The sequence below is a fragment of the Gracilinanus agilis genome, chromosome 5 (assembly GCF_016433145.1).
Source record: "Gracilinanus agilis isolate LMUSP501 chromosome 5, AgileGrace, whole genome shotgun sequence".
NCBI classification, from domain to species: domain Eukaryota; kingdom Metazoa; phylum Chordata; class Mammalia; order Didelphimorphia; family Didelphidae; genus Gracilinanus; species Gracilinanus agilis.
Genome location: NC_058134.1, coordinates 11,293,077 through 11,305,539, shown reverse-complemented (window position 1 = coordinate 11,305,539; position 12,463 = coordinate 11,293,077). Strand labels below are relative to the sequence as shown.

Below are 12,463 nucleotides of genomic sequence, written 5' to 3'. Positions count from 1 at the left end.
GGCGCCCTCTGGCGGCCGCCCGGCCGCCCGCCCCAGTGCCCCACCCTCTCCTCGTGACACGCCGTCAGGGGGTAGGACTTGGCGGGCGACGCGGGCGGCGTGCGCACGCACGGCGCAGGTTGTCTACGTCACTGGCCCGCGCGGGCCCCGAGGCCAGAGCAGGAAGAGGGTGCAGGCAGGCGGGCGCATGGCGGTGTCCGGTCCCGCGGGCTCGGGCCCGGGCTCGGGTCTGCAGCTGCCCACGTTCGCGGCGGCCCGTGCTCTTGTGAAGCCCGGCTCGTGCCTGAGCGTGGGCCCGCACCGGCGACACGTGGCGCTGGCGCCTCGCTTCCTGGGCCGCAAACGGAGCGGTCTCCGCGAGCAGTTGGACGGGGAGCTGCTGCGCTACTCGGAAAGGTGAAGCCGCGTATACAGATGGTGCCGAAGCCGGGGGGCGGGGGCGGGGAAGCGGGTATCTGCCTGATTAGGTAGGTGTCACCCAAGCATGGCGGGATCCACCTTCACTTCAATTTCCCCATCTGCCCCCCCCCTCCCCCCAGGGCCGAAAGGTTAAGGCTAAGGGCTGACCTGTCCGCCCCTTTCCCCGAACGTCACCGCCTTCACTGTCTCCACAGCCTGCGGGGGGTTCCTGTCGCCTATGACAACCTGAAGATCGTGGGTGAGCTCGGGGACATCTACGACGACCAGGGCCACGTGCATCTGAACGTGGAGGCTGACTTCGTGGTCTTCTGCCCCGAGAGGGGACAGCGGCTCCTGGTAAGGCCGGGTCAGGGCCAGGCGGCTGATCAGGCTGACCCAGGGACCAGTGGGAAGCCCCAGGACTTGGTTGTGGGCAAGGCCCTGAGGGGGGCTCAGTGACTGGGAGCTGGTAGGGGCCCCAAGCCCTGTGCTAGCCCGCAGCCACTTCCATAGGGGGTTATTTGCTGGGAAATAGGGGTGTGTCTGTTCTAAGGTCTAGTCCAGTACTTTGGGCTTCCTCAAGGCAGAGCTGAGAGACTGTGGGTCGGGGACGCAACCCTCTGTGTCTTGAGAGGAAGAAGAAAACACCAGCTTGGCACAGTAAGAGTGCTCTCTCTCCATCCCAACTTGATTGGAATGGTCTGTGCTAAGTCAGCATTGTGAAGGGGGAGGAAGATTTGATCAAGGTCAGAAAGATCTGGGTTCAAATCTTGCCTTAGCTGCCTAAAAGGAAGTGGCTCTCTTAAAGGTCACTTAAGCTTTTAGTTCCCATTTCTTAATCTGAAAAATGCCAGGCCTGGCCACCTCTAGAGCCCTAAATTCTTTGACCTCACAGCCTCCCCCAGAGAAGATGGGGCTCAGGGGCTGCTCTCTGACTGGCAGAGTCCTTAATCCCCAAGACCTGTACAACCAAGTGTAGGGGTCACAGGGTCCAGTGCCTTTCAAGTGCTGGGCAAGGTTCTTGGCAGAAGACCCCAAAGAAGTGGCCCCTGAGTGAGTGCAGGTGGCCTTCACAGGGGAGATATGGCTGCAGAAGTGATAGGGGATCAGGCGGGCCCAGACCAGAGCAGGCACCAGAGTGGGGCGGATACTGATTTGAGGCTGGTTTGAACCAGGGTTCAAGAAGGGGAGGATGTTTCCACCACAGTTGGGTTGGAGCCAGGTGGTGAAGAGGCCTAATTCCTAGGGATAATGAGCACCATTGGGCCAGCTGCTCCTAGGGTTGGCTCATGCTCAGGAAAGGGCAGCGGTAGGACAGATGGAGGAAGCCACATCCTTACATTATCTGGGGTTAGTTAGCTTGGTCTATGCCATGGCATGCTCCTCTGGGTTAGTCATGACATCGTGGACAAGTAAAAGGACATCCCCCACATCCTGTTCCCTGGAGCCTTCCTTGGCCCCATTTCTAGGTGGTGGCCCAGGCCTGGCTCTTCTACCTCTGCCATAGCTGACATCTGGCACATTCTCTACTCTGACCTCCCAGAGGGGCACATTGACAAGTTTCTCTCCCCCCAGGGTCTTCCTAGAGAGAAGCTCTGTTCTTGTCACACTTTCTTTGGTGATCTCCAAGCAGATCCCACCTCTAATAATGACCAGACTGACTGGTAGGCACAAAACCCTTCATGAATATTTCTCCATCAGCATCCATCTTGCACATGAAGAGCTCCAGTTTTTCCCATTTTACAAATGTGGAAAAGGACCCCTTTGGCTTCTGGGACCTTTATAGTGGGGTGCTACCTTCTCGTTTCCTCGCCCATTACCTCCATTCACCTCATCCTCTCCTATGTTGCCTTGTCTGAAATCTCTAAGTCTTCCTCTCCTCCCCCCTTTTCCTCATTACCCAACCCAACTCATTTTGGGGGGGGGTGGGCTTTCTAGAAAGGGCATTTTTAAAGCTTTAAAGTGAAAGCAGACAAGCTTAAGTATTATTTTAAAGCTGCAGAATGTGTTTAGTTTTGTAGACAGCTGGCTAAAATGAACATATTTAAGATTAAATGCGAGATGTTTCACACATAATGGACATGCAGTTTTCAGACATTCTCTAACCTTTTTATCCTGCCAAGCTGATTCATTAAAGAATGCTTTATAAACTTTCAAATTCTGTTGTGTTTATGGAAATTCAGCCCAGATCTTTGTTATGAAAAACATGTGTCCTGCCCTGAATAAGCTTCTCTCTGAAAGCTGGCCACCTTTTTGAGGAGAATTTTCAAGATGGTCTTTACAGGGGGAGGGTCATTCATTGTCTGCATTAAGAGAGAGAATGATCTCCATTCCTTGAGGATTTAGGAACAGTTATAGACTTTATTTGGGGGGAAGCCTCAGTAGATAGCCAGATCTAGAGAAGGGAGGTCTTGGGTTCAAATGTAGTTTCAGACACTTCCTGGTTGTGCTGCCCTGGGCAAGTCATTTAATCCCACTGCCTAGCCCTCACCATTCTTCTACCTTAAAATCAATATACAATGTTAATGCTATGATGGAAGGTAAGCACTTAAAAAAAAAAAAGCCATTTTCTTGTTGGAAGAAAACGTCTCATGTAAATTGTCAGAGACCAAGGATCAAAACTTAGAGACCAAGGATCGAAACCTAAAAACCATGGAGACCATAGAAACGAAACTTAGTGAAGGATTTCCCAAGAAACAAAACTTATGTTAGGAATAGAAACTTATCCAGCTTCATCCGGGATAGGCGTGGCGAGACCAACGGCCCGAGACCACTGGAAAATTCCTTACCCCAGTCCTAGAAGCATATAAACCCACTCCCTGCACTCAATAAACGAGCCTTGTCACAATTAAGACTGATTTGTCTTTATTGCGCCTCGGTCTCCCTTCTCTCCCCCTATGGTTCTTCCAGGTGGCTGACTCACGGGTCTCTCGCGGTTGTATCCGGCTGGATCCGGATAGTAAATGATATTTTTATTTAGCGAGCCCACACTGCATTGACCTGCCAAGAGATACATTTTAGTTGAGGCACATTTCTCTCTCTCAGGTGGACATTTATGTGGAGCTCACTGTGCTGCCTGTACCCCAGGGACTCTGCTCACCATGGTCCTTCTCTTCTCCCCCTAGGGCACAGTCAATAAGGTGGCGCCCAGCCACCTGGGCTGCTTGGTGCACGGATGTTTCAATGCCTCCATCCCCAAGCCAGAGCACATGCCCGCAGAGCAGTGGCAGGGTCTGCACTTCCAAGTAGGGGATGAGCTGGAGTTCGAAGTGTCCCGCCTTGACTCAGACGCTGCGGGTGTCTTCTGCATTCGAGGAGCGCTTGTTGTCAGCAGGTGGGTTCTTTAGGGCAGCCCCAGGAGGTGTGCCACTGAGGGCTGCCAGCCAGGTCTCCAGGTCTGTGCTCGGGGTCCACAGAATGGGATGGAGGAAAAGGGGAATACTGGAGGGGAGGGAAGATTCAGCCAGGGGCAGTTCAATTGGTCAAATAAGAATGTGATTAACTTGCTAATATTTGAAACAGTCTTGTATTTCTGGCTTTAAAAAAATGACTTAAAGAAACTAGTTGGATGTAATTTAGTTTTTTTCTCCTCAATCTTTTTTTTTTTTTCAGTTATGTGTAGAAGCAGTTTTTAACATTTTAAAATTCAGATTTTCATTCTTCCTCCCTGAAGTGGTAGATAGTCTGACATAGATCCTCCCTGTATTTTCATGTAATAGGCATAATTTAGTTGTTAAGTTTGTAGGAGGGAAGCTACAGCCCACATAGGCAGGAAAGAACCGGGGTTTGAACCCACATCCTGCTGGCTCCAGATCTAGCACTTCACTGTACATAGACAAAAGGTGATTTTTTTTTCATTCTCATCCTTAGAAAATGTATCTTAATTTTGAACTGCTACAGTGGGTGGTGGTTGAGAGACAATGTCTCTCTTAGTTTACAGCTTGGAGCTGATCCCACAGAACAGGACCCTCAGAGTGTGCTTCCTCTGTGTGGCTCGCAGGGGCGAGAGGAAGAGGAGGAAGCTGAGGCCTTCTCGTTCCAGGGATGCCCATTTCTGTGCAGGACCTGCATGGAATAGGGGGTTTGGAAATGTTCCTTTTTGTTATGGAGACCCCAGAGGTTCAGAGGCTGCTCACAAGCAGCAGAGAGGTGTGACTTGAGCCCTCCCTGCATCACGCCCATTGGACCTGCACGGAGGACTTTGAGTGGCTTTTCAGGGTCCTGTTATCCTGGGCACTGAGAGGCAGCTGGGGATTGGGGGATGGAGGAAGGGAGACCCTTGGGCTGCAGCCTGATCCTGGGGTGTTTGCTGCATTGAACCTTCCCACAGAAGAGCCAGCCACATTGGCCCTAGTGAGGCCTTCAGGCTGCCGCTCCTATGCTTCTGGCCTCCTGTATTAGTGACTTCTGTCATGTCTCCACAGCTTGCCGCCTGTGTGCCCTGCTCTTCCTGAGGGATCTGGGGATGTCAGCAATGAGCCCGAGCCTGGAGCTGGGGAAGAGAAACCAAAGAAGAAGAGCAAGAAGGGCCTGAAGCAGCCCCGTTTGGACTGTGACCTCAAGCAGGCCGCTGCTCCTTCTGATGAGGCTGGGGCGGTAGAGATTGACCCCCAGGCCCAGGAGGCTGTGAATGGACTTTGTGAGGAGGAGCAGGAACTTCGGGCAAAGAAAAAACGCCACCGAGAAGAGCCTGAACAGGATCCTCTGTGGCATGCCAGCGACTCGAGCGGCTACCAGAGTGACCACCAGAAGAAGAAGAAGAAGAGGAAGAAGCATAGTGATGAGCCTGAGGGCCCTGTGGCCCCTGAAGAGCCTCGACCAAAAAAGAAAAAGAAAAAAGAGTGAGCCACTCTGGACCGAACAACCAGAGGGGACCATCCAGTCCAGGGGCCTGAGGAAGGGCCTGAGCACATGCCCGCTGGCCAGGAAAGGAGAGAAGAGGGGTTATGGGTGAGCATTGTAATGACCCAGAGAGTAAAGATGACTCCCAGGATCCGGGGGAATTCCAGCCTTTTTGCCAGGAGATGAGGGAGCTGAGTATCATGTTTGGGCTGTTCCTGAGCCCAAGAATTGTGACTTTGGTGTCCAGATGAGATGGAGCAATTACCAGGAGCCCGACTTTCCCTGTTTCCATTGACAGCCTGGCAGGGGGCAGAGAGGGCAGGGCCTGGCTTCTCCAGGACCCCCAGTGGGGCAGGCCTTACTTCTCCTTGTAGTCTGGAGAGGATTTAGCCATTCCTCCCATTGTTATCCTCACTTCTGGGAAAATTAATAATGATGATTAATGGCTCCCATTCCCATAGCACTTGCTGCATGCCAGGCATGGGGCAAAGCTCTTTCCATCTTTCCATCTCATTTGGGCCTCACAAGGCCCTGACAGCAAAGAGGTGCTGCTGTTATCACCCCTCTTACAGCTGAGCCAACTCGGGCTCAGAGGCCAAGGGGCTTCCCCAGGGTCACTTAACCAGGCCAAATTTGAACCAAGGGCTTCCTGACTCCAGGTCTAGCGCTCTAACCACTGTGCCTCCTGGTGGCCCCCCACTCTACACTTACTAGCCAAAAAGAAGGTAAAACTGGGTGTCCTAAAGTACTTCTCATGTGATGGGAAGATGGATCATAGGATTGTTTTTTCATCATGAATCCTATTTTAAAACAGGTTTCCATTTAAAGAACTTGAATGTATATACAGCTTTTCTAGAGTGGGGAGGAATTTCTCGTGAAAGTTAAGTATGTGTATGTTTGAATAAAGAACAGAGTACTTTGTTATGGAGTATATATGTGTGTGTGTGTGTATACATATATATGTGTGTGTGTGTATATACATATATATGTGTGTATGTGTGTATATATATGTGTATATATATACACACACACATATATCTATATCTTTGTAAACCCAGTATTACCAAAGTGCCTTTTAAATTGCCTGCATAATAAAAAGAATCTTTTATTTAGTTTAACTTTCAAAGTCTTCCTATTTTTACCACTATATATTCAGTTTTGAGTTTATGTTTTAAATTCTGTTGTTAGATCGTATCACCAAATAAATGTTAGAATTCAATTTGGTATAATTTGGATACTGGAATTTTATTTACCTTTATATTATTTGGGTTTTCAAAAAAGAAGTTCATTATCCTTGTCCTCAGCTCCATGTGCATTATTCTGATATTCTTTTGTGCCTTCCCTCTTTTTGGTTTGAGTCTTGAGAAGGAGGGTGTAGTGATTAACAAAAAGCTTGCCTAGCCATGGCCTCCTCAGCTGTGGTAAATGGGAAAGGGGTCTTCCCCCACCCCTCCCAGGCTGATGTTTGTTCTCCACTTGGCTACAGAGGAGATTGGCTGTTTTCTCCTTTAGAGATAACAAACACAGGGAGCAGGATGCCTGATTTCTGAAGTGAAAGCCTTTTAAGTTATAAAACAGATTTCTTCCTTTCATTTGATGGCACTATCATTAAGCCAAGTACATTCTTTCCTTGATATAAATATAGGAGCCTCGTGTCTGTTTTGGTCCAAGGACCTGCTTTTAACTAGTCCTTTCCTCACTTTAATAGCTTTCACTTTAACCAATTAGTTTTTTCCTCTGAGCTCATTTGTAAGACAAAGGGATGGACAAGATGATGTCTAAGGCCCCATCCAGCTTTAAATCTATCATCCTTAAAGTATTCACATGTTGACTGGACAATACTTGGCAATACTAAACTGGTTAGGGCTGGCCCTGAGAATAGTCAAGCAGCAGGGTCAAAATAAACGTTTTTATTTAACACAAAAACAGTATAATCTGAAATGTAGATGCTACCTCTCCATCCCCCAAGAAAGGTCAACACAGGGCTGGACAATTGAAATTCCAGGTTAAATGGAAAGATTGGAGAGATGAGGGAGAGTTTCACTGTCAAAAACAGTAGTGCATCCGTTTTAAGCCTGGTTAAATCTAAGATCAATGCCAATAAGATTAACTTGCTGATTACCAGATGGTAAACTGAGGTAGAAATGAAAGGAGGGAAATGTCAATTATGTCTCAATAAATCTATAGTCACTGTTGGATGTAAACAATTCCTGCTGCCTTTTGACTTTAGTCAGGAAATTTTCAAATTAGTATTTTTATTTTCTGATTTTTACTCTATCTGATGGTTGTGGTTGAACTCATTATGGCCTAATCACTAAACAAGCAGAATAGTTATTGGATGTGATTTTCTTCGGGCATTTTTGACCTTGGGCAAACGTAGCAATGTAACTGTAGTAAGAGGGTTTCTGTATTTATAAAATTGTAATTGTGACAAATTAATAGTGAGTAAGAGGAGTATTCATGGAAAACTACTTTGGAATGGCAAAGGAAAGAAGTAAATTACTAGAAATCATAATTTTCTGTTTTTTTTTAGAGTATTTCAACTGGGGCTCCTGCCAACTTCCCTAATTTAGAATAAACAAATTACAACTGTGACCAAAATGAACAATATACTCTATAGAACATGTGATGAGATTTGTTTGCCTTCACCATCACCCTAAAGCAAGATGCATTTGAAAAGTGCTGGTTCAGGGAGCAGCTAGTTGGCTCAGGAGATTGAGAGCCCGGCCTACAGAGAGGAGATGCTGATTCAAGTCCGGCCTCAGATGCTTCCTAGCTGGGCGACCCTGGGCAAGGCTTATTAACCCCCTTTGCCTAGCCCTCACTGCTCTTCCGCCTTGGAACCGATACATAGTATTGATGCTGAGACCCAAGGTAAGGATGAAGGAAAAAAAAATTGTTGGTTCTGCCTTTCCTGCAAGCCCGGACTATGGTGCCTTTTATCCCAGATAGAGCCTTTGTGTCGGTGACCCATTAGGAGGTCTCTTGGAAAAGAAGGTAAGAGCAGGCAGCAGCTAGACAGGTGAGAATGTCCAAGGAAACCCAAGAGTCCAATCCTGACCCCAGCGGTCTGCTGGAACAAGAACTGGTTAAGGAGGCATGCGAGATCTCGGCACCCAGGCGTTCGTGGGCGTTTCACTGAGGTGGGTGCCCTCTCCAGGGGCGCTGGGCAATCAATCCATGCTTGCTCTCTTGGATGATTCTGTCCACCTCTGTTCATGTGCTCGGTTATTCCCCCCCTACCCCTCATCAGGGCACAGGGCTGCAAACAGAGGGCCTCGCCATCTTGGGGGAACTGACTGGGCTCGGGGTTTGCTCATGACAATGGTGGGCCCCTTTGACAAGCGTCCATCCCCTGTCTACCTCCTGATTGTCCGCTAAGGTTCCCCTGTTGTCTCTCAAAGAATCCTGAATGCTTTAGATACGCATGGAGCATACTTTGTTGGAAGACCCTTGAAAGTGGCCTTCGGCCTCTCTGACTCCAAAGCACAGTGGCCTCTTCTGTTCTTTACATCTTTTAGTCCACAGTGGGAAGGGAAGGGTAGGCTTCCTTCTGAAATCCTGTGGGCTCAAGCCTCCATGCAGGTAGAGGCAGGGCTTATTCTCATAGTCATCTGATAAAGATAAAGGTAGACCAGCTGTAGATCAGGATCATCCATGTTTTTGGAGACACTTTGTTCTTGAAGTCCGAGATTTCCCTCCCTGATGTTGGATTTTTGTCCTCCGTATACCTTGTCCTCATTAGACATGTTTGTGTATATATGTTGGTGTGTATGCACACATGTATAAATACATACATATATAAAGAAACTGGGTAAGTCACTTAATGCCTCAGTTTCCTCCTCTGAAAAGTGAGCTGGAGCAGGAAATGACAAACCACTCCAATATTAGCCAAGAAAACTCCAAATGGGGTCAGGAACAGTCAGCCACAGCCAAAATAACTAAAGAACAAAAAAAAGTGTAAATAATTATAAAAATACTCTGGGAAAAAAATATGTAAAAGAAATACTAAGAAGAGGACTTGGAAAGAAAGATTTTATTTCCTCTTTAAAGTTATGTGTGTGCGTGTGTGTTTAATTCCCTTACATTTAACCAAATAAATTTCCTGTACAGATTCCTGTTTTTTATGTTGACAATTTTATAAGCATATGTGTCTGAATATCCATGTGTATGTACACATGTAAGAATACATGTTAAATGACTATTCATTGTTAAGCATTGATATGTAGTCTATATGTCATACATGCCATGTGTTTAAATAACATCTGTGGCATGTACATACTACAATCATCCATTTTACTCCTGCATACTTATATCCACACTATAAAATCCCACTGTTTACAGGTGATGTTGTTGATTGGGAGACTGAAGGTTTTTGTTTGATGAGTTGAAATCCAACTTATGAGTAAGGATGATTCACTCTCTGCCCGTAGAGCACCAGTGCCTGGCCCCTTGTGGATGCCTCATCAATACTTGTTAACTGGATATTGCCTTAGGATTCAGAGTTGAAAGATGGCTTCAAGATGACCCAGGCCAATTCATTTTAATCTTTTTTTTTTTTTTTTAAATGTTTTATTCTAACTCCCCCCAAATAAACTCCCAGGTTCTGCAAGGAACCATTTCTCCTGTGGTTCACAGGCTATGCTAATCCTCCCTGATCTAACAATTTTTTTTACTATTCTTTTTTTTTTTTTTTTTTAAACCCTTGTACTTCGGTGTATTGTCTCATAGGTGGAAGATTGGTAAGGGTAGGCAATGGGGGTCAAGTGACTTGCCCAGGGTCACACAGCTGGGAAGTGGCTGAGGCCGGGTTTGAACCTAGGACCTCCTGTCTCTAGGCCTGACTCTCACTCCACTGAGCTACCCAGCTGCCCCTTTTTTTTACTATTCTAACTAAAACTACCACTCTAATTCTTAACTTCGCCTTTAAGTTATAAAGATAACCAAGGCTAGCTGGTTGAGTCTCAACAAGAATCAAGTTAGGACTCCGATCCTTAACAGACTCAGAGTCCAAACCAAAGATCAGGTTTTCTTTGATCTTTTCAGAGTTTAACCAATCTATACACAGTAACAGATAAATGAATAGTGTTTCTCAAGTTGGAAAAGAAAGTACTCCCCTCCTTCAAGTCTTTCACTCAGACAGAGATACAGAGGCAAAGATGTTACCTTCTCCAGCCCTGCGAAAGAAAAGAACCAGCATGTGGCTCTGTCAACTGCCATAAACCAAGTGCCAGAATTCCACACCCAGAGAGTGTAACTGTCATAGAATAATGGTTACAACTGCCAAAAGTTGAAATTAACACTCTCAGCTGTTTGAAACTCCAATTCTTCAAGCCAGCTTCTCTACTTCTTATCTCTACATTAATAAAAATCATACTTATTTTCTAATATCATCCTTATAGTCTACAAAATAACCTCCTTCACAGTTTGATTGGTATAGCATTAAATATATTCATTCATTTAGGAAGTCCTCATTTTATTTGTTCAGAACAACTATGAGTATCCCTTCAATTGCTTAAATGGCTTATTTCTGTAAAGACTACTTTGTATTTTATTTTCACATTTTAAATGTGTCTCAAAGATCTAATCAGATAAAATTTTATTTTATGAATTTTAAAAGGAACTTATGATTTGGATTTTCTTGTGTCATTTTTACATATTGTGTAGACTTGCTGCTGATTTCTATAAGTTTATTTTATGCCTTCCTACTTACCTAAAGCTATTAGTTGACTCAAAATTGTGTTTTTTTACAAATTTTCATTACTTTCTAGTAAAACATCATATCATCTGCAAAGAGATAATTTAATCATCTCTGTCAATACCTAACTTTTTACTCTTTTCTTACTTTTCTAGATCATCTACTGCTGTTAACTGAACACTAATAGGGAGAAGGGCACCCTTGCTTTGCCACTGTACTTATTGGAAAACTTTCCACTATTTCTACATTGTATCTAATGGCATTGTAACACTGTATTTTTGATAGATAGCAGAGGTTCACTTACAAGCGGCCCTTCTTTGCTGGTTTTCAATTTTATTTTAAACATATTTAATATATTTTCAGAAGTTTTTTTTAATTGATCTGATGACATGTTCTTAATATTTTTGCTATTTTTATGATTATGCAAGCTAATTGTTTTCTTAATGTTGAACCCTTTTAACCACTGATATAAATCTAACAGATATAGCATGTTATAGCACACAACACACACACACATACATCTAATTTTGACTGAGAAGGGAAAAGACTTCTGACAAGAAAGCTAAAAGAAAAATGGAATTTAATCCCAGCCTCTGCTTAGCATTCTTAACAAGCTAAAATAAATATTTCACTTTTTTATAAACCCCTACCTTCCATCTTAGAATCAATATTGAGTATTGGTTCCAAGGCAGAAAAGCAGTAAGGGCTAGGCAGTGGGGGTGAAGTGACTTGTCCAGGGTCACACAGCTAGGAATAAATGTTTCATTTTTAAAAGATATTTTATTTTCCAATTACGTGTAATAACAATTTTCCACATAAGTTTTCTGAGGTTTTAAGATCCAAATTGTCTCCCTTTCTTCCTTCTCTCCCCTTTCCCTAAGATGGTAAGCAATTCAATCTGGATTATACATATATTATCATGAAAAACCTATCTCCATGTTGTTCAAAAATCAAAACTCCAAAATCAATTGTCCAACAGGACAAATTATTTGTGGGTCACAGAATGGGATAAAAAAATGGGGTTGGGATCAGGAGGGTCACAGACAGAATCAAAGCCTCTTGCCAATCAGTGACAAAGTTTATTGATTTCAAGTAGCTATTTATAGATGGTTGGATCAGGCAGAGGGATTAGATCACTCACAATGGAAGTCAATGATTAACAGGATAGAAATGATGAATTTAAATTACCTAGGTGGCTTAGATCAGAGTTTTCTATAGGTGATAATTCAACATGTCAATTTAACATGTCAATATGTGACCCAGCTTTTTACAAAATACTGTTATGTTCTTCTCACAGAATTTCTTGGAAGAACATTCAATATCTGAGGGGAGAGAATGGGGTTGAGTTCTCATGCTTGAGGAGCAAGCTATGTGTCTGTTGTTTTCTAAGCTATGGCTTCCCAGAGACCTTGCAAGCTGGAGTATATTGGGCATACCAAAGCCTTACTCAATGGAAGCTACTGTCCTTGTTACTCTGTTCCTATAAAACCCAAATAAAGCGAAAGATAGTTATCCACATCTGAC

General features: G+C 44.9%; 1 protein-coding gene across 1 annotated transcript; it reads left to right on the top strand.

The window, feature by feature from the left end:
- The first annotated feature begins 180 nt into the window (after positions 1-180).
- POLR1F (RNA polymerase I subunit F) lies at positions 181-6,460 on the top strand. Its single transcript, XM_044677313.1, has 4 exons — positions 181-396; positions 615-756; positions 3,525-3,737; positions 4,855-6,460. Exons 1-4 carry the CDS (start codon positions 188-190, stop codon positions 5,242-5,244), a joined length of 954 nt encoding a protein of 317 aa, XP_044533248.1. The 5' UTR covers positions 181-187; the 3' UTR covers positions 5,245-6,460.
- The last annotated feature ends 6,003 nt before the right edge of the window (positions 6,461-12,463 follow it).

Excerpts from the sequence above, each read along its gene's own strand:
- POLR1F (XM_044677313.1), top strand. The coding sequence starts at position 188 with ATGGCGGTGTCCGGTCCCGCGGGCTCGGGCCCGGGCTCGGGTCTGCAG. Across the intron at positions 757-3,524 it reads AGAGGGGACAGCGGCTCCTG|GGCACAGTCAATAAGGTGGC; the intron begins GTAAGGCCGGGT and ends TTCTCCCCCTAG. Across the intron at positions 3,738-4,854 it reads CGCTTGTTGTCAGCAGGTGG|GGATCTGGGGATGTCAGCAA; the intron begins GTTCTTTAGGGC and ends GCTCTTCCTGAG.